This window comes from Vigna radiata, chromosome 5, assembly GCF_000741045.1.
Source record: "Vigna radiata var. radiata cultivar VC1973A chromosome 5, Vradiata_ver6, whole genome shotgun sequence".
NCBI classification, from domain to species: domain Eukaryota; kingdom Viridiplantae; phylum Streptophyta; class Magnoliopsida; order Fabales; family Fabaceae; genus Vigna; species Vigna radiata.
Window position 1 is genome coordinate 24,070,584 of NC_028355.1, and position 22,115 is coordinate 24,092,698.

Here is a 22,115-nt window from a genome sequence, read left to right on the forward strand (position 1 = left end):
ATATATCTATTTATACCTTACATTCTCCAATTCAATGCTAACTCACTCCAACAAATTTGAAAAAAGTAAAAAAAAAAAAAAAGATTTCATAACACTCATGCTAGCTGTTACTAAAAAAACAATTAAGTTGTTTGATCTTTTGTTTTTTAAGTAATTTTTTCTAGTACATTAATTGATATTAGCTTAATAATAGAGAATTTAGTCAATTTTGTTAATGTTTTAAACTTCAACCCAACATAATCTATAATTATATTCGCAATGTCTTAATATTTTCAATAAGTATTGTTTTGATAAGTATAAAGTTTTGATGAATCTATAAATTTTGATGAATCTCTGAATTTTAAAATAAATAATATTTCAAATACGGCGTTTGATTATAATAAAATTATTTAAATATACTTGAAGTTAAAATAATAATTTATAATATTGTCAAATAGTTTGTAATTAACAAACAATATCTTAACTATGATAATTAACTTTAATTATACTATCTAGAATAATAATTTACAATATTTATTGTTAAAAATAGTGAGTAATTATTTGTTAACCTATATATTTGATTAAGTCCATTACAATCTTCCTACTAAGATAATCTCTTCGTAAATAAATATGAAATTTGCCATATTATGCCTAGTTGGTATTACCTTTTATATATATAAAAAAAGTAGTAATTATTTCCTTGAAAATATAAATTCGTACAAATATGCAACAGAAACAAATAAAAGAATTCATGGTGAGATATCTTAAAAAGGAAAAAAGAAAAAAAAATGGTGGGGGTGGGTTCTAAAGTTACTGAAATTGGGTTGCTGGGTGTTAAAGCAGAATAAAATTCTTTGAGTGATGCAGCAAAATGAGAATAACAAATTCCATTTTGTTCATATGTTCGGTGCCTTTCTGATCTTAGTCTTGACGGGGTTTAGAATATTTAAACTAGTATTAAATAGGATAATGATAATTAGACAACATTTGAACATTGATTACGTGTCAATATGTGATTGGTCAAATTTTAATCCAGAATCATGTTTATGATTATTATTATTGATTGTGGAATAATTTTTGACCAATCACGTATTAATACGTAATTTCAAATGTAATGTTGTCTGAATATCATTATCCAAATAAATATGTGTATTTTTTTTGTTAAAAATTTTAGAATAATTTAATCTCTTATTTTTAAATTATGTTAATTTATTTTTTAATCAAAATTTATTAAGTTTATTTAAATTTTAAACATATTCTTTGATTAATATTGAAAAAAGAAATCAAACAATATAAACTATGCAAATGCTTTCGTGAAATATTTTAAAATATTAAATAGATTTAACTTACATTATGAAGATAAAATATCATAAAAATAAGAATTTTTATATTTTGAAAAATAAAAACAAGGAAAAGATAGTAAAAAAATTGATGCGTTGTTAAAATATAATTTTTGAATTAAAGAACAAAAAATAATGGGCAGTGTCTCTTTCGGCTATCTTGGATGAAGAGATAAGAATATTTTTGTGCCTTTGGAATCCTCTGCACCATACGCACTAACTTGTTAACTTTTTCTGTAAAAAAACTACTCAACTTCAATTTAACTACTTCCATACATAATGTCTTATACAACATTCTTTACAGATAATGGTTTTACGATAAATACTCTTTAGAATATTCTCTCATTTTTCATTGTCGGGTATAGATGGATGACCACGAACCCGTAGGTTTTACTACTTTCTTTATACTGTTTTATCTTTTAAAGTCATTGAAATAGTTTAAATCAGAATAAGTCTATAATCTAGATTTATAAAGGTGATTCATGCATTTATGAATAGCAGAATCTTAATCACATTTCACTGACTCCAATCTCATCTTACTTTAATGGTTTAATACCTATTTTGGTCTCTTCTTTGGGAGGATTTGTTCAAAGTGGTTCCTCTTTTTTCAAAGTTCACTTTAGTCATACCTTTCGCAAAAGCTGTTCAAATTGGTCCTTTTTGGTAACGGCGTTAAGTTCACTAACGGCAGAGCTGCCAGGTGTGTAATGTTTGATGATGTTGCATTGTAATTTGTTTTAAAAAAAATATATAATGATGACGTGTAAATGAATATAATTAGGGTTGGATTAAAAAAGGAATTAGGACCCTTTTATCCCATGCCAAAACAGAGTTGTACTCAACTTTATTAATGTCTTCTTCTCTCTTTACAATTTAATTTTATCAGATAGTTGCAGATAGCCACGTATTCTACTCTCTGTACCCAACTAAACATTCTTATTGTTGCATATTAACAACTTCATCTCTATTCAAGGCCTGCGACCCAATTGAGTTCCCACCGTATCAACCCAGATTCACTCTCGGCTCAAAGAAGAATTTTGTCGCCTCTGGATGGTCAATCAGCGTAGTCACTGCAACGCCTCGACATCGTTCACCTGCGACGCCACTCGCTCAACCCCGACGACCACTACGAAACGGTTCCCACTGTCATCGCAACTACCGCGAGACTCCAAAGGGTGAAAATCAGAAACCTAAAACGCGGGGTCGGAAATAATCCCCAATTTTTAAGATCCAGTAAGAACAACAAAACAGATTCGCATAACAGATTATAAAATCCCTAATTCGCAGAATAGATTCTAAAATCCCAAAGAACCAAAAGCCCCAATTCGCATAACAGATTCTAAAATCCCAAAGAAGAATTCTCAATTCAAAAAGAAACAATTTCAAGATCGAACAACAGAACTGAAAATCCCCAAAATTCTCCAAACGACAACGCGACCAGACCAAGAACACAAGATCTCCCAAACCAGAACTCTAATTCTCAAAACGCCGATTGGGAAACAAGAACATAACTCTCGAAGGAAAAATTCCCAAGTCAGAACCCAAAAATAAAACCCCTAATTCGAACCCTAGAGAAGAACATGAAGGGTAGATGTTGAAAAACAGGGAAGAGAAAGGTGTAATGGAAAACGAAAAGGGGAGGTTTAGACTGCGGTGACCGTGATGTTGAAGGGTTTCATTTGGGATTACCCTAATTCCTTTTTTAATCCAACCCTAATTATATTCATTTACACGTCATCATTATATATATTTTTTAAAACAAATTACAATGTCATATCATCAAACATTACACACCTGGCAGCTCTGCCGGTAGTGAACTTAACGCCGTTACCAAAAAGGACCAACTTGAACAGTTTTTGCGAAAGGTAAGACTAAAGTGAACTTTTGAAAAAAAGGAGGGACCACTTTGAACAAACCCTCCCAAAGGAGGGACCAAAATAGGTATTAAACCTACTTTAATTTATTAATCGTTCGATAATGTCTTTTCCAGACGATTTGACCGTCCAGTTCATCAAGTACAGTCAATATTATAAATAGTTATTATTTACAATAAAAAAAATTAATTGTGAAATTTTTTTAAAAACAGGATAAACAGATCGATTTTATGTCAATCAAACCGGAAGAAAACATATTATAAAAGAAAAAAAAGTTTTTTTAACAACTCTTTTTTTGATAACTTTTTAACATATACGTGATAGTCTAGGATTGGTCTATTTTAAATATTTTTTTAAACATAAATTTAAACAGACACATGTCCTGTTGTCAAAAAATTATTAAAAAAGAATTGTCAAAATATCATTGTCGATTGAAAAAATATAGGTTTAAACCTCTTTTTGGTCTCTAAGTTATAAGCGGATGTTCAGTTTAGTCCCCGTTTTTAAAAATGTAAATCTTTAGTCCCTAAATTATAAAAAATGTATCAAATGAGTCTTTTTTTGACTTGAAATACTGTTTTTGATTGTTTTTTAACAACTACTACATCTTTAGATTGCTCTGATTTGTTTCTTAATAATAACAACACTTTAGATTGCTCTTTGTACTTTGACCATAAACATAAAAAAAGGACTATTTTGATATATTTTTTATAATTTAGGAATCAAAGGTTTACATTTTTAAAAACGAGGACTAAACTGAACATCTGTGCTCATAACTTAGGGACCAAAAAGAGGTTTAAACCAAAAATATATCACTTTAAAATGTGAAGAATACATTTTGATTATGAGATTTCTCGATCATGTGAAAACAAAAGTATATAATTAAAATGTTTGAATATGTTATTTAGTCAAAATTTTTAATAAAATTAAAACTGTTAAAAAACAAGGACATAAGATATTTAAAATAAGGTATTTTTGTATTTGTTGTGTATTTTTATTTTTAATTTTAAAATGTGAAAAAAGTTAAAATAAAGTAACATCTTTACCATTAAAAGTTATCTACACAATAACTACTTCCATAAAAAAATCACAATAAAAGACAAGTGTAAATTATTGTAAAAGGTGAGTGTTAGAAAATTAATATTCAAAAATGGTTTGATTAAAATTTTAATGAACTTTAATACATGTTTAGGACAAAATTTACTATCAAACAAAGATTATAATTTGAATTTTATCTCATAGTAAAAACCCACTCTTTACAATATAAGAGTTGAACACCTAAGGTTTCTTGTATATTCAAACTAACTATTGTAAGTAACTCTCCTAAAATGTGCATTCTAATAAGATACGTGGACAAAATTTACAAACCTACTCTGTCTATTTTATTTTACAAATGTTGCAAATTTTTTCATGGCAATCAACTATGGAAACAACACTCAAATAAACTCTTCTCGATTAAAAAATTTACCTACTTTTCTCTTATTCACTGAAACTTTGGTGAACCAACTTATAAAATCAATATCACTATTTATTAAAATAATCTAATGATTCTTATTTCTCAATTAATTCATATATATTCAATTATAAGAGAACTAGCAACATCCCTAAATAAAATTTTTAATCCATCTATCCATTTATTTTTCACTGTCTTCTCAGTTGTATAATATTGTCTTAAAAACGATAGGTGGTCAACTTAAAAATGTTGAGAAAGTATAAAGAGTTTAACTTAAAAGAATATAATTTATAAAAAAAAACAAACTATATTAAATCTAAATGAACCTTTTTTTAGAGACATTTTTCTTATTTATTTAATTTAAACTGTATGTTATAAATTCAAATACAATGAGTTTCATAATGTGTGTGAATAATTTAATTCTCTTAAACTTGAAAATGTTACTCATTAAACTTAATTATATTAATTAATAGGTTTAATCATTCTGATAGTCCCTATTTTTGGTGACTTTTTCAGTTAGCTTCCTCATTTTTCTTTTTCTGGGTCCTATTTTTAAAAAATTTAAGCAATTAGGTCACTGTCATTAGTTTAGTACGGAACTAACGACAGTGATATATTTAAAAATTAAAATTAAAAATAAAAATAATTAAAATATATTTAAAAATTCAAAAAAATCATGAGCCGACACGTGTCACCCTTTTTAACCGTGTTAGTACGGAACTAACGACAGTGACTTAATTGCTTAAATTTTTCAAAAATAGGAACCCAATTGAGAAAAAGAAAAAATGAGGAACCTAATTAAAAAAAATCACTGAAAATAAAGATTATCAGAATGATTAAACCTAATTAATATTTTGGTATTTTAAACTAAAAGTAGTTAGTTGTAAAATTTGAAGAAGGAGGATTAAAAATATAATTTTTTCAAACTAATAAATATTTCTTTAGTGAGTGAAATCATATGAAACCATATTTACGCTGACTTAAAAATACAGTTAAATTGTTTTATTTTCATCAATAAAAGGAAAATATTGTCTATATATTAGGTCATTGAAATTTCTTTATGATTACAATAAATGTATATAACTTTGAACGTTTAAGTATTCAATGATAATAACTTTCTGCTAAAGTTGCGTTTATACAATAAATAGGTATCCGGATTACAATTATACATATTAAATGTGTATACACTAACCTTTGTTTTTAATGTTATATTACATTTATTCTTTTCAAGAAATAAATGTGCGAGAATGTAACAGAAACATCGTAATTAAGATGGGTGTATAGAATATATTATACGATAGCATTTGACTACTAATTAGGTTTTCATTGCTTAATTTTTATAAGGATAAAATAATTTTACCAATAATTAACTCTTATATTTTTAAAGAAAAATAAAATAAAAATAAAAAAAGTTTCAAATAAATGTAAAAGATATTATAATCTTATTACATTAAAAAAATTAGAAAGAGAGTAAGAGTAGGTTATTATGAAAAGAAAGAAAGACACAAATAATATTTATCTATTATTTAATTTACGATAAAAATTTATTCATTAGTTTTGATATTTTAAAACTTATGAGTATAAATAGTTATCATACATACGGATATTATAATATCCGTAGTTAATTAATTTATAAATGAAAATTAATTTATAATAATGGTCCGGCTTCCCTTAGGTTAAGAATAAAAGTTAATTAAGAAAGAAGAAGAAAGAAATAAAAAGGGACCCACAAGAAATAAAAGCTCCCACACCTCTCTACTCTTCTTCTCTCCGATACTGTTTCTGTTTGCATGTGACCTTACTGACACTCTCTACTTTCACTGTCGGCGCTTTCATCGCACACATACTCTTCCTCTTCCCTCCAAATCGCTCTTTCTCTCTCTCTCTTACTGTGTTCTTTTCTCCAAACTTTGCTTTCAAGTTTTCACCCCGTGACTCCCTCTCTACCACCTCTGCATATAAATAACACCCACTTCTCACCGTTACCGCAACCTACAATGGCACCTCCCAACCTTTTTCCGATTCTTCTTCTCCTTCTTCTCTCTTTTACCGTCACTGCTCACGATTACCAGCAGGCATTGTCCAAGGCAATCCTCTTCTTCGAGGGCCAACGCTCCGGATTCTTGCCGCAGGACCAGAGAATGCAGTGGCGCGCCAATTCGGGTCTCGGCGACGGCTGGACCTACAACATCGACCTCACCGGCGGCTACTACGACGCCGGCGACAACGTCAAGTTCGGCTTTCCCATGGCATTCACCACCACAATGCTCTCCTGGAGTGTCATCGAATTCGGAGACATGATGCCTCCCAACGAGCACAGAAACGCGCTCGTGGCAATCCGTTGGGCTACCGATTATTTGCTCAAAACCGTTTCTCAGCCCAACCGCATTTTCGTTCAGGTAACTAACTAAATTAACACCAACTCACATTACCAACATTACCCTTCATTTTACTTTATTTCATTTCTACCCAACGTTTTATGCCAATGGCTTTTTAGTAAATTCTCCTAACTCGTAATGGGTCCATGGATCACGGGCGCAAGTATGCCATCTTCTTGTTTTTACTAATTGATAATGTACTTTATCAATCTATTTTTTTTATTTTAACGACTGTCAGTTTTCGTTCTTTCTCGTTACATAATCGATAGTTTGTATAAATATATTATTCACGAGTCTTCAGTATTTAAACTTTTAAAATTTGGTTTTACATCATAATCATTTGCATACTTAGAAGTAGTATTATGTTGATTGGATTTCATGCTCATGTATTTTTTATGGCTTGATACTATGATATCTATAGATTATTTGTTAGTTAATTATAATTATGACAAGTGTTACGAAGAGACATGAGAGGAATATTTTAATCGAAAAAAGAGAGGGAATAGTGCTAATATTCCACTCTCTTTAAATCGCCCTGCATTTATTTATTTCTATCTGTTTGTTTCAGTTTATTCAGTAATGATGGAGGATGTCTTCACTTTTTCGTTTTGTTTGTTTATTTATAGCTTAAGAATACATCAAATTTACACCTGTTATAGAAATATAGATCACTTTTCTATTCAGCAAAGTTTAGTAAACTTCAGCACTACGCTTGAAAATATATTGTTTTAGATAATGTATTTACCTTTTTTAAAATCATTAAATTATTTATTAAATGGTACACAATTGAAATAAATTAGGCGTATTTTTATATTGATTTTTCGTAAATGTTTGGGATGCGGTGGGTGAAGGTAATGTAAGAACTTTTCATGGTGTTTGTTTCGTTTTTATTTTCAGTGTAGGTGGTGACATAAAATTTCATAGAATAACTAAAATTAAAAAGTAGGAGTATTATTTGCTAATTATTTGTCTTTTTGGAGATGCACGAGTGCACCGTTTCTCGAAGTCCGTGAGTTTCACGGCTTATCGACTGCCCTTTCCTCATTTCATAAGGCCAAATTTAATTAATTAATTTATATTTTTTGAAAGAATATACATTACCAACGCGCCAAGGATTGCAGTGTATTCAATTCCCCGTGAATTTAACAAGTAACTATAATTAAAGAATCGATTTATGAGAATTAATTAAGAATGTATGAATGCATATGTGGGTGTAGGTAGGCGATCCAATCTCTGACCACAACTGTTGGGAAAGACCAGAGGATATGGACACAAGAAGGACTGTGTATGCCGTTGATGCACCGAATCCAGCTTCAGATGTGGCTGGTGAAACTGCTGCGGCACTAGCTGCTTCGTCCATGGCTTTTCGTTCATCGGATCCTGCTTATTCAGAGACTTTGTTACGAAATGCTGTCAAGGCATTTCAACTTGCAGATAACTATAGGGGTGCCTACAGTGATAATGTTGATGTGAGGGATGGTGTCTGCCCATATTATTGTGACTTCGATGGATATCAGGTAATTAATTCACTTGTTACTTTCAATGTGTTTGCCTTTTCTTTTTAGATGCAATGCATCATAATAATAGAGCCTTACACGATATTGGTTGTAAGTTTCAGTCCACGAGATTTATTGCACAATTCAAGTATATTTATTTACACAACACTAGAAAAAGATTAGGACAAATAACAACGACGCCAGCCATAGTGTAAAATTCTATAATTCCATGTTTATTAGTTGGTTTCAAAATCTATTTAAACTTTATTTAATAAATAAAAAATTACTTGTTTGCTTTGATATGATTTATTCGCATGATATAAAATAACATGGGTCACGAGAATTTTTGGGACAGTCTGCATGAAACTGTATTGGACAAATATCATAGTATTTGTAAGCAATATCTATGCATTTATTATATGTATGCATTGTGGTCCATTTTTTGACATGTCAATTGTGATTTACTTAACATGAACAGGACGAATTGTTATGGGGAGCTGCATGGCTTAGAAGGGCCACTCAAGACGACAATTTCCTGAACTACATTCAAAGCAATGGCAAAACGCTGGGTGCTGAAGAAAACATAAATGAGTTCGGTTGGGACAACAAGCATGCTGGCCTTAATGTTCTTGTCTCTAAGGTCAGTCTCCCATTTACCCTTGCAATAAATACAATTACTCTTTAAATGACAAATTATAAATTCTGAGAAGTACTCTTATATATCATTCCCACAATATTCATGAATTTTTAGGAAGTTCTAGAAGAAAATGCACTATCTCTTGATTCGTACAAGACTTCAGCGGAGAGCTTTCTGTGCACGCTGATACCCGAAACTTCAAGTTCACATATAGAGTACACTCCTGGTGGACTCATATACAGGCCAGGAGGTAGCAACTTGCAGCATGCAACTTCAATTGCTTTCCTCGAATTGGTTTACGCTAATTACCTATCACGCACTTCACAAACCATCAATTGTGGGAACATCTATGTTAATGCACAAACACTTCGCCAGCTTGCTAAGAAACAAGTTGATTACATTTTGGGTGATAACCCAATGGGTATGTCCTACATGGTTGGGTATGGCAACAAGTATCCACAGCGTATACACCATCGTGGCTCCTCTTTACCCTCCATAAAGGACCATCCTCAAGTCATTGCCTGTAAAGAAGGTTCAATCTACTTCAACTCGTCCAATCCTAATCCTAATGTTCTGGTGGGAGCCATTGTGGGAGGACCAGGAGAAGATGATCTCTATGGGGATGATAGGGCTGATTTTAGGAAGTCCGAACCAACCACATATATTAATGCACCATTCGTTGGGATTTTAGCATACTTTGTTGCTAACCCCAATCCTTGATTGCTAACTATAATTGCTATCTTTTGTAAATAATAAAAGATATACAGAAAAGACGTCTCTCATCTTGAGAAAAGCAAGAGTGAAGAGGCTTGCTTTGTGTTGGATACATAGCAGCAAAATGTTACACAATTTCAAGTCCCAGAAGCTGTTTGTGGCTTTTTCGGCTGGGACGGATGAAGAGCAAATCGCTCGACAACATCAACTTTTTTTTTTCCTTTTTATTTCTTGCTTTTATCAAGAAATAAGAGTAACTGTGCATTTTCCTTTTTCTTTGTTTTTTCTCAGCACATCACAGTATGTATGAGTTTATGATTTCTGTCATGATTATTTGGAAAATCATTACCCGTGCTTTCATTTAGTGGATTCCTATGTACTGGGCCCAATAAAAGAGTTCACGCGATTCAACTAACAATTAACCATTCGCTAAACTATAAACTATTTAAAGAACTGTAAAATTAGTTGTGCCTTCTATTTAAAGTGAACTTTTGAGAATCACATTTGAAAAAAAAAAAAAACAGAATTACACATTTTATTGAGTTTAAAGATTAAATTTATTAATATAAAAATATAAGAAGTAAGACCAAGTGTGATAAAAAAATACAGGAATTAAAAATATATTTAAAAATATATAAATATTAGAATCAATTAAGCTTTTGGTTGCAGGACTAAAAGAAGAGTTTGAACCAGCTTTTATTTTCGTCTACCCTGACATGACCAGGAATTAAGTCCAATATCTAATGGGCGCAATTACTTTATGCACAGTATAATTTTCTTCTTACACCCTATCACTTCCAGAATTTATTTTCCAGAACATAATAAATAATTCTGGAAATTGTTTTCCAGAAATCAATCACCCTTATTTTTATAGAAATCATTTGATGGGTTGCAGGAAGCCTGAAATGGACGGCTTCACTTTCTTTCAAATGTTTGGTTGATACTTATTAAAAGGCTCCCTTCCTTTTGACGCACTCTCTCACGTTTAACGTTTTTATAATAACTGCTAAACAAAAAAAAGAAGAAGAAGAAGCTAACTAAGAATTGTCTTGTCAGTCTCCTAATATGAACGATGGAAAAGGAACGATGGTGTCGTTGAATCTGCACCACTGCATAGAAAGAACCAAGGTTTTGATACTGGAAGAGGACAAGAGCAGAAAATATCTTGGCGTTTGCATGCATTCGAACCGTAGAGGGAAGCGATGTGAGCAGAGATTATCATCCACGTGTCAAACGAGGAGCCTCACCTCAAAAGAGAGATGAGTTGGAGAGTTATAAAAGCAGAGAGAGGGATCTGATGTGTGGTAGAAAGCTTGGTGGTGGTGCCTCAGATAAGATTCTATACCATACATTCAACAATGGCCTCTGCTTCCGCCACTCTTCTCAAGTCATCTCCGGTTATCGACAAGTGCGAATGGGTCAAAGCTCAGACCCTCCGCCACACTCCGCCGCTATCTGTCGTCAGATGCAACCCCGCTCTCACCATCAGAGCTTCCTATGCCGACGAGCTCGTCAAAACCGCGGTATATTATATATATTAATTATATATAATATATTATATATTACGTAACTAACATATATCTAACTCGTTATTAGTTGTGGTGAGTAATAACGGTTTGATTGATGCGGTGAGTGTAGAAAACAGTTGCATCGCCGGGGCGTGGTATTTTGGCGATGGACGAGTCAAATGCAACCTGCGGGAAGCGTCTGGCATCGATTGGGTTGGAGAACACTGAGGCTAACCGCCAGGCATATCGTACACTACTTGTTACAGCACCCGGTCTTGGTCAATACATCTCTGGCGCCATTCTCTTCGAAGAAACTCTCTACCAATCCACCGTTGACGGAGAGAAGATCGTAGACATCCTTCTTCAACAGAACATCGTTCCCGGTATCAAGGTCGATAAGGTAACCCTCTGCAACTTTAATCTCACTCTTATTCACTTTCATGGCAGTGTGTATGAAGATTAATGTATAGGTGGTTTCTTGTACTGTAAACTAGGGTTTGGTTCCTCTGGCTGGTTCCAACGATGAGTCCTGGTGCCAAGGTCTGGATGGTCTTGCGTCTCGCTCAGCTGCTTACTACACTCAAGGTGCCCGTTTCGCCAAATGGTCAGTGTTTTTCCCACAATTTAATCATTTTCACATCTCACCAAACTTTCATTTAATTTGTGTTTAATCTCTAAAATTATAGGCGTACTGTTGTGAGCATCCCCAACGGTCCCTCTGCTTTGGCAGTCAAGGAAGCTGCCTGGGGTCTGGCTCGCTATGCTGCCATTTCACAGGTAACAAACAAACATATTCAAATTTCATTAGTCATTTCAGTACATTATGACTCTATTGTTTAAATTGTTGGTTATTGATTTGTTTATTATGTAATGCAATGAAATTAGGAGAACGGATTGGTCCCCATTGTAGAGCCAGAGATCTTGCTTGATGGTGAGCATGGCATTGACAGGACATTCGAAGTAGCGCAAAAGGTGTGGGCTGAGGTTTTCTTCTACCTTGCTGAGAACAATGTCCTATTTGAGGGTATTCTCCTTAAACCCAGCATGGTTACTCCAGGAGCTGAGTCTAAGGATAGGGCCACTCCTCAGCAAGTTTCTGACTACACCCTCAAGCTCCTTCACAGGAGAATCCCACCTGCTGTCCCTGGAATCATGGTAAGAGCTCAGAAAAAAACGAAAACATTCTTCCAATTCCAACATCCATGAATGTCTGTGTTATGTTACTGAAAACATTGGTTCATGTAGTGACCAAAGTTGTGCTGTGTTCTGTTGAACTGTGCAGTTTTTGTCTGGTGGACAGTCTGAGGTTGAAGCAACGTTGAACTTGAACGCGATGAACCAGTCTCCAAACCCATGGCACGTGTCGTTCTCCTATGCCAGAGCCCTCCAAAACACCACCTTGAAGACATGGGGAGGGCGGGCAGAGAACGTTAAAGCAGCACAAGACGCACTTCTTTTCCGTGCCAAGTCCAACTCTCTCGCTCAACTTGGAAAGTACACAGGAGAAGGTGAATCTGATGAAGCCACAAAGGGGATGTTCGTCAAAGGCTACGTCTACTAAGATGTTTCATGCACTCAATTCAATCAATGTCATACACATGTTCCAGTAACCCAAGCTGTTTGCTGGAGGATGGAACATTAATCTGTCTAAATTGTGTTGTGCTTTTTATGGTCTTGGACACTAGTTTTATTCATATTGATTACTTGTACCTTTTCAACTTAATGAATGAACTTCTCGCCATCGAAATTCGAATCTTGCACTTCAACGTGCACCATTGAAATGTCTTCCGTCTACACAAAATCAGTGTCGACTTTCCAGTACCCCCATATGTAATTTTGAAACGAATGAAACATATACTTACATGATCAGTTGTTTTTATTTGAAACGACAGCATATTGAAACTTATACATGCCACTATTAGAGCAAGTTGTACAAGAAATTTGTCCCCTGTCATTTTCCAAATGCACCATCATCATCTGCACTCATTCAAACCAATTTATTATGTACTTTCTACTTAACTATGAATTGGGCAATCAAACCAATTGCGCCATGATATAAATCTGAATTTTCTATTCTTGCTAAAAGAAAGGACAACTTTGATGTCAGAATTTTTTTACATTTATTTGAGATTATTTCTTTTCCTTTAAAAATACAAAAAATAACTATTGATAACAGCATTTTATCCTTATAAAGATTGTCAACTAGTAATAGAATGTTATTAAAAAAAAAAAAACAACACCCAATTTCCGGAGTAAATAATTTTATTTCGAAAATTAAATGTCTAAAAATTAAATGTCTAAACAGTGACACTGCTGCACCAGGAAAATTATGCAGATCAAAACACCAATCTGCTGTCACGCAAATCAGCTTCCACTTGGGTTTTCCGTGTTCCAACCTTCTTCCTAATATGCTACCAATGTTAGGCCACGATCTGAACTAATTTCTGCACCAAAATAGAGCTCAGACAAGCCACCAATGATCAGTTTCGGATGCAGGAAACAAGCTCTGCTGCTGCCAAAAATTGCAGAATCAGAATGCACCACTTTCTTTTTATCAAACAGTTTATGTACAGAATTTTCAAACAATTCAAATCAAGCAATTAAACGGTTTTCAATGGAAGGTGGCACTCAAAATGATCTTACGAAAGGCTCTAGAGTAGATTTGAAAAGCAAGAAACACATACAAGTTGCATAATCAAAGAATTCGAACTTAATTTCAAAAATAGGCAAACTGTTTGTGAAAATGCTTGAAAGAAGTGCAGTTTCTGGTGCATCAGTTTTAAGAAATTGACTGGCACTGGTTTATCAGCTTTTTAAGATGGTTTAAATGTTGTATTTGCATTGTTTTTTTTCTTATATTCACAACTGCACCAAGCTTTTGCTGCCAGTTTACAACTATAGATGCACACAGATCACACAATGAAATCAATAGAATTTGGCAACTTGTTTCAAAGAAAAGTGTTAGAATTTGGTGGCTGGACAGGTCAATTGACACAAAACTGTTAATATACACAATTGAATAGCACGAGCAAGTTTGGTTTACGTATTAAAACTTGTAGGTGCTGCCAATTGAGGTCAAATAACAGCAGCTCAAAATTTCACTGGTGGAGTTCCATTTTTAGATTCAATTCAATCAACTCTACCTCCAAATGTTCACAAATGACTTTGGACCTTGAATATTATAATATGAGCAACTTTATGTTACTAAATAAGACCTGTGCAAACGGCCAGCAAAAGCTAAATGCTCTCAGATCAAATTTTCACTGTATGAGTTGCTCTTAAGCATAAAAAGTGGTCCAATTTACCACTCAAATTTTAACAGCAGATTCAAATTGATTTGGACTCAACATTTAGGACTCTAGGACAGCAAAACTGACTTGAATCAAGACTCTAGAAATGACTTAAAGATGCTCAGCAATAAATTAAGTGCTAAACCAGATTAAAACCAAAATAAGACTCCAATGACAGTGCAGCTCGGTTCTAACTGCTGGAAACAGTGATGTCTAATTTCTGCAGAGTGGTGCTACCCGCTGAATTGTCGGAGACAATTCTCAGTTCATGTGGTCTGCATTCATCACCATTGTAGCACATTCAACACAGCCAGAAACAAATATTTATATGGTGCAGTTTCAGAAAAAGATTGAAAACCAGATTTGAATCAAATTGAAACACTGCATCAATTGACACTGCACTTTGATGGAAATCAAACTGCACTTGAGCTCTTTAAATCATTGCTCTTACGATGTGCAGCTATTGAATAACCACTCAAATCAAACAGATTTATCCACGCAGAGATCCAACTTCAGATTTAGTCCATGGTGTCCTACAAAACAACCATATAAGTATTAAAAAGAAATCGTTCTAAGACTTAGAAAGAAAAACAAAAAAAAGTCTTTCTTCACTCCCCTTTCTTAGCCTTAGCTTTAGTTAGTACTCCTTTGAATGGAATGCTCTAAATGAGTTTCCATCATAATCTGTGACCAAGTTGTTCACAAACACAAAGAAAATAACTCTATCCAATAGAGAGAAAACTAATTGAATCAATAAGTGGTTTATGTGAAACAAATATCAGCTACCCTTATCACTTATCTGGTGTTCACTCATGTATAAGTTGTCATTAAGTACAATAGGTAAGAGGCAATATGAAGAATTATTAAATATGGAACATGGAAACTGCATCAATGATAAATAACTTGTAAAATACAACTCCTCAACTTGTAGAAGTGCTTAATGTTTTCTCTTCTTCAGTGACAAGTAGTTTCCCCTCTGAAAAATCACAGGATGCAATTGGAATTCCCAGCTGCTTCTGCAATTTCTTCACAACAAAAACTTCTGGTTCTTCACATATGGTTAGCACTGTACCATTCCTACCAAGCCGACCAGTTCGGCCAGCCCGGTGTGCATAATGAATTGAATCTGTTGGCAAGTCAAGATTAACCACAAGATCACATTCTGCCACATCCAACCCTCTTGCAGACAATTCATTTGTCACCAGAACTCTCACCTCACCGTTCTTGAATTTCTTCAGGGTTGTTGACCTAGCAAGCTTCCCTAGATCCCCATGTAACTCCACAGCTTTCATTCCACGGGCCTCCAGCTTGAACACAACATCCTTTAGCTGCTTAGTGTGGTTCATGAAAGCTATCACAAATTTGGCATCCAGTGCATGAATACACCTTCTCAACACATCAACTTTGTGTTGCAACCTTGTCACACAGAAATAGTGTTTCAGAGCAGGAGGCAGACTCTCCACTGCTGCTTGAGATGGCATAGCTGAGCTCGGCGAAGACCGGGATAAAGTGACAGGCTCAGAGGGAGAGAAAGTTTCAAGTGGGACAATTTTCTTAGCTTGGACTAGAAGAGGGTCGCAACCCCAGCTTCTAGCAGCCCTTACAACAGAAAAGGGCACAGTTGCAGAAACCATGATTAACTGACGCTCACTCTTTGCTGAATTTGAGCTTGGGTCTGCACTTGATCTCCTCCCTACATGCTCCAATATCCGGTGCATGTCTTCCCGGAAATTGAAAGACAAGAGCTCATCAACTTCATCCAACACCAAATATCGACATCCATGAGTGCGAAGTTTCCCAGATGCACTCAGCTCTGCAATCCTACCAGGTGTGCCGACAACAATTGCAGGTTTGTTTTTCTTGAGAGCGTCTTCCTGTCTGGTTCGGTTCGCACCCCCCACAAGCTGCTGAACCACTCTCTTGTTATCCATTCCTAGCACCTTCTCAAACTCCCTCACTATCTGCATTCCAAGCTCTCTAGAAGGAGCAACAATCACTGCCTCGATTCCCAACTTCTTCCCATTCTCATCACCATCATCACCTTTCACCCTCAGCGGTCCAACAACCGAGAGAATAGGAAGCAGATAAGCTAGCGTCTTCCCTGAACCAGTGTAAGACTGAATTATGACATCACGGTTGTTCAGAATGGAGGGAACTGCAGCAGACTGAACTTCAGTCGGAACAGTAAAACCCTCCTTCTCTAGCCTCTCAATCAACACATGTGGGAGCCCAAGTTCTGAAAATGACTTTGCAGCAAAAGGAGCAAATTCCATTTGTTGTTTTTCTACAACCCTAAATGCTTTCTTCTTCTTCTCATTAGTGTCAAAGGGCTTTCCTTTGCTCTTGAGATTCTCACTGGGTGAACCAAATGACTTAACCTTATTAGATTTGCTTCTGTTCTCAGCTTCAGTTTCAGTTTGGAAACCTATGCTAGAAAGGGTGAGGGAACCATGATTAGGTTCCACCTGGCTCATACACTTCACACCAGTGTGCAATAAAACAGATCTAGAAGTGGCCAGAGCCCTTCTCAAGTGGAGTGACTCACCAACAAGCAGAAGAAAACTAGACGAAATCAAAGCTGGCATCTTTCAAACCAAAAAAAAAAAAAAAAAAGAACAATCTCGTATATGTCTTGTTCGTACTCCAAATGGGACAAAACAATCGGCTGCTAAAACCCTTTGGAGGAAACCTTAAAATATGATACGGATAAGAACGAGAAAACCTCGAGCAAAAATAAATCCAAACTTCGAGACAAGTATGGTGAAAAGATGAAACCTTTTCGGTACTCTCTGTTCCAAGAGATGTGAGAAATTAGTTGCTAATATCTCTAAAATGTGAAGCAATCGCCATGAAGTAGCTAGCAAGTACCTGAATAAGGAAAATTGCTATCCTGATTGAGGAATTTGGCCATGGGGAAACTTCACAACTTCAGCGCTCTTTGTTCTCGTTTCGGGAAGAAAAATCTTTCAGGGTTTATCTAAGATTTTTATTTTATAAATTAAATTTAAAATATTTTATCAATTTTAAATTTAAATTTTCTTAACCAAACTTGTTATTTTAAAACAAAGGAGTATTTGTTATTACTATTTTATTAGTACGAGTCTGACCACAATCTATATATAACACTGTTGCATTGACAGACTTAGTATTTAACTTATTTGTATTATACATAAAAATATGTTTATGATAATTTGAAGAATTAGCAAATAATAGAAAACAAAAACAAATATTATAAGTAGCGTTAGAGAAACATAAGGGGGCATGAATTAGATGTAATATAAAAATATATGATATAATTATCGATTCAAAACTTTAAAATATAAATTAATGAATTTTTATCGTGATATTTATTTTTAATTTTATTTTTATTCAATACTCATATTTAAATTACAAACGTAATAATATCTCACAATCAAAACCCTTTTCACCACTCAAACTAATATTAAATATCATATCTATCTTCAACCAATCAATAAAATCTAATATGACAACAAAAAAAACAGCAAAAGCTACTTCATGCTGTTTTTGGTAAAATAATCATCTCGTTTTGTTTCACCAAAATGTATTTACTATAGTGTCGTTATAGTTTTGCTTTGATACCTTTTGATTTCTATATTTATAATAATTATTCAATATTTTATACAATTTACTTTTAGTTTAATATGTTTTTTATATTTTTTAAAAAAAAACTTTATTGTGATTTTTTCTGTTTAGAAATGGAGGGTTGTGGTCACATTCAAGTTTAACTTCACTTTGAAAAATGACGTTGTGTTTTATACTGGTTATATTGAAACACATGGAAGCTGCAAACCTTGTACAAGGTGGAGATCAGCAGAAACCACAACGAATCTTTAAAAAATGTGAAATTATATTGACTTAAAAAACGCTGAAATTATATTAAATCTGTAATTTTTGTAAAAACAATTCTGATGCAAAAGAAAAAAAACAAAATGACTGTAGCATGTTTGGTAGAAATTAAATTTAGAGAAATAATGGCTTATTTTCCAAAAACTATCTTCGAAAGTTAACAAAAAATAAGTGATTATTTCCTTAAAATAAATTGAACCAGACATGCAGTAGATAAATGCAAATTTTATTCTCTATATTTGATCTATATCTGCTAATCCATCTGAATTCTGAAATAGAAATAAAAGATATTAATATTACATGAAATCAAAGTGATAAATAGTGGCTCCTGTTCTCTCCAAGGTTCCACCTCTATACTAGTTCCAATTGAGATGTCTACATTGATATGATGCTGTATGTGTAGATCAAAACACACATATTCATGTTACAGTATGAGCGGCTCTAGGACCAGAAGGCAAAAAGCATCAATTGGACCTGTAGAAGGATCAAATGATATATCTGGCTGAGCTTGCTCGTGTAGACAGGGAAGTCCAGGGTTGGGGCACAAATATTGAGACCTTGATCTCAATGAACTGGCAAACCAAGAGCATTCTCTTTGCTGCAACATGAATTTATTACAGGAGCAAAATTTAACTACCATGATGAACAATTGATAATTCTGAGATGTAACTTGAATCAGAAAATAGAAAAACAAAACGCATCACAAAAACATATTGAAGACCAAGTTCTGAATCAAAAACAGAAGTAAAATGCAAATGCAGAAAATGGGTTTGTAAAACAGAAAAGAAGATGAAATGGGTAATTTTTCTTAAATTAGAGAAACTCAAACACAACCATGGTCATTCAACTTTCATCCTTGACTCCAAGTACTTATTTCTGAATTCTTGGAACATGAAGATCATTTTAGACCACTTAGAAAATAGTTTTCAATCAGAAATTGGAACTAGTGCAATGCAATGCTGTGAATGCACATGATCTTGTTCTGGGTTTTGTAATTCAGATTTAACATAGGGAATTGAAAGCATGGTATAGAAAACGAAAATGGGCAAAATAAAAACAGTAAAGGATAATTACCATTTTTAAGCAAGTATGTAGAGCAAACGGGCAGAATGTAGACTTATCAATGATGAAACCAGCAAAATGGCAGAAGCAAACGTCATTAATTGAACCGCTCAGTATGTAGAGCAACTATTAAGCAAACATGAATGGAATTACAGCATCTGATCATGTAAAATCCAAAATCTTTCATTTTTCAATCAAGCTCAAGTATCTTCTTGATAATTCCATAGACAAATCTTTTTCAGCTTTCTTCTCGAGATGCGTCCTAATTTTTTTGTATGCTGAAAAATTAGGTTTAAGACCCTTGTCCATCATCTCAGAAAGAACCTTACTGGCAAGCAGCACATTCCCATTCTTCAAATGAAGCGTAGCAAGCAAGCTGTAATTTGCATTGCTAGAATAGGAAAGCTTATCGGTAGAACCAATCACATACACATGTGCTTCCTCGTGCTTTCCTGATTCAAAGTAAGACTTTATTATCGCAGCATGAGTCAAAATACTTGGTTCAATACCCTTCAGAGTCATTTTATCAAGAAGCTTCAAAACTAAATCAAATTGATGTCTCTTACAAAATGTGTTAATAAGAATACCAAAGCTATGCACATCAGTTAAACCATAGTTTTTCTCCATATCTTCAAGCACTTGCCAAGCTTCATCGATCTTACCACTCTTGCATAGACAACTGAGTAGCAAATTATACGTACTTGCATTCATATCACAGTCACTTCTCTCCATCTCCTCAACCAAATCTCGTACTCTTTTACAATCACCTCTCTTACACATTATCTTCATTAACACATGATAGTTTTTCATCTTTCTCCCTGATGTTCTTATCACAAACTCAGCTATCTCAAACGATCCTGAAAGACCAAACATTTCTATCAACAACTGAACTCCAAAACTTTGATAAACCCCACCAACCTCATTGAACACGGCCATAATCTTTTTCACACATTCCATACTAGAAGTCTTATCCAAACCTAAATCCAGCAAAAAACCAAAAGCCTTTATTCCCAAAAACACCCTTTTAAGGTTAAATCCACGCAAAACAGGAACCATTGCCTCAAAATTCCACAATAACCCACAGTTATTAACAAACAAGCTACCTATATCTGGATCACAACAAATATCAGGATCAGAAACTTTAAGCCAATCAAAGAACTGCAATGCTGACACTCTGTCACGGGCTAATATCTGAAAAATGTCAACAACTGACTCATCAGACAAAGACACGTTCATACTATTCAACTTGGTTACCAAATCATCCCCATCCTCACGAATCAGTGCAATGATTTGAGAAACCTGCTCTGAAGTAGCAAGAGGCCTACTCCAGTAAGGAGTACACGTACGAGTACAAAAATACACGCGCGTATGAAAGTGCAAATTGAGATTGAAGGGCGAGTGCCCATTATCAACAATAGAACGACGAGTTGAAGAACCCGCAAAAGGGTGATAGGGGAAACAAAGAGTTGAACACCCAAATGAGATACGTGGAGGAGAAAGGAGTGTAGCTGAATTTGAAGTTGGGGTGTTGGGTGAAGGTGGGGTATTAGAGAAGAACGAAAAGTGAAAAGTAGAATTACAAGATTGAGGAATAGAGACCAACCTGAGATTGTTGCGGATGTTTCGAATTGCCATGATATATTGTTGGTTTTGGTAATGTTGGGCAATTGGATTCAAGACTTATAGGTTTTGGTAATGCCGCTGGGCAATTGGTGTGTGCTTACGTTCTTCAAAACACTTACTTTGACGGCTTGATGATTCCTCAGGTGGTCATGTTCGAGGAATATTAAACTTTCGAATTATGAAATGAAGCAAAAACAATGAATTGTCAAAAAAACTAAACTAGGGTTTTCTAGAAAGCTGCGCTTGAGTAAAGTAGCTCAAATTTTCAAAAAGAAAATATGCAGATTACTCATTTGCTCATTACATGGAAATAAATAACCTTAAAACTACTATTATCAATCTCTTGTTGCGTTTAACTCTGAAAAAGGTATAGCGATGTTGACTGGTATTCTAAATATTGTAATTATAATTTACTATAAAGTAAATAATTTATACTACACATCTATATACTCAAATCAAAACAAAAAAACCTAAAACTGAAGAAATTTTATGGTAAATAGTAAGTAACAGTTTACACACACAATCACCATCAATCAAGGAGCAACACCCATGCACATAATCATCATGACAGCAGAAGATATTACAGTTAATTCAAACTGCAGAACATCTCACAAATTCCATTAAAGCATCAGAACATATGGCAAAAATCAATAGCATTCGAACATAATTTCTTACCTCTGCACCAAACTTATTACAGATACAATTATAGGACGCAGGTTAACACCATTTTCGGTCAGAATTAGGATTATCATATATACTCAGAACATGGCAACGAACAAGACAGCACCATAAAACCCAAAAGAAATGAAACTCGTTCATCAGAAACAGCCAACACATTATAACAGTATCATATCAACAACAAAACAGAGTAGCATCTCTGACCATGTTCGTGAC

At 34.0% G+C, this 22,115-nt stretch overlaps 4 protein-coding genes across 9 annotated transcripts; 2 read left to right on the forward strand and 2 right to left on the reverse strand.

Moving 5' to 3' along the window:
- The first annotated feature begins 6,406 nt into the window (after nucleotides 1–6,406).
- On the forward strand, nucleotides 6,407–10,270 carry LOC106762004 (endoglucanase 24). The gene is made up of 4 exons (XM_014645672.2): nucleotides 6,407–7,045; nucleotides 8,242–8,541; nucleotides 8,999–9,160; nucleotides 9,272–10,270. The coding sequence occupies exons 1-4, from the start codon at nucleotides 6,644–6,646 to the stop codon at nucleotides 9,875–9,877; spliced, it is 1,470 nt and encodes a 489-aa protein (XP_014501158.1). The 5' UTR covers nucleotides 6,407–6,643; the 3' UTR covers nucleotides 9,878–10,270.
- An 890-nt stretch (nucleotides 10,271–11,160) lies between these two features.
- Nucleotides 11,161–13,126, forward strand: LOC106762005 (fructose-bisphosphate aldolase 1, chloroplastic). The gene is made up of 6 exons (XM_014645673.2): nucleotides 11,161–11,394; nucleotides 11,510–11,779; nucleotides 11,874–11,983; nucleotides 12,066–12,156; nucleotides 12,265–12,534; nucleotides 12,662–13,126. Exons 1-6 carry the CDS (start codon nucleotides 11,230–11,232, stop codon nucleotides 12,938–12,940), a joined length of 1,185 nt encoding a protein of 394 aa, XP_014501159.1. The 5' UTR covers nucleotides 11,161–11,229; the 3' UTR covers nucleotides 12,941–13,126.
- Nucleotides 13,127–13,275: 149 nt separating this feature from the next.
- Nucleotides 13,276–17,621, reverse strand: LOC106762587 (DEAD-box ATP-dependent RNA helicase 47, mitochondrial-like). Of its 4 annotated transcripts, none has more exons than XR_002667930.1 (3): nucleotides 17,538–17,621; nucleotides 15,121–15,202; nucleotides 13,276–13,888 (listed from the first exon to the last, which is right to left on the reverse strand). XR_002667930.1 is itself a non-coding variant. In XM_022781078.1 (2 exons), exon 2 carries the CDS (start codon nucleotides 17,252–17,254, stop codon nucleotides 15,590–15,592), a length of 1,665 nt encoding a protein of 554 aa, XP_022636799.1. In that variant the 5' UTR covers nucleotides 17,255–17,458; nucleotides 17,538–17,599; the 3' UTR covers nucleotides 15,431–15,589. The 4 variants fall into 4 exon arrangements, 1 of the variants encoding a protein (XP_022636799.1); XR_002667929.1 differs by having other exon boundaries at nucleotides 13,276–13,891; XR_002667928.1 differs by lacking the exon at nucleotides 13,276–13,888 and having other exon boundaries at nucleotides 14,706–15,202.
- Nucleotides 17,622–18,751: 1,130 nt separating this feature from the next.
- LOC106761097 (putative pentatricopeptide repeat-containing protein At1g12700, mitochondrial) lies at nucleotides 18,752–21,502 on the reverse strand. Of its 3 annotated transcripts, none has more exons than XM_022781080.1 (3): nucleotides 20,702–21,502; nucleotides 19,611–20,455; nucleotides 18,752–19,134 (listed from the first exon to the last, which is right to left on the reverse strand). In XM_022781080.1, the coding sequence occupies exons 1-2, from the start codon at nucleotides 21,231–21,233 to the stop codon at nucleotides 19,782–19,784; spliced, it is 1,206 nt and encodes a 401-aa protein (XP_022636801.1). In that variant the 5' UTR covers nucleotides 21,234–21,502; the 3' UTR covers nucleotides 18,752–19,134; nucleotides 19,611–19,781. The 3 variants fall into 3 exon arrangements, with proteins under 3 accessions (XP_022636801.1, XP_022636800.1, XP_014500090.1); XM_022781079.1 differs by having other exon boundaries at nucleotides 19,611–20,575; XM_014644604.2 differs by having other exon boundaries at nucleotides 19,611–21,502.
- Between the last annotated feature and the right edge of the window lie 613 nt (nucleotides 21,503–22,115).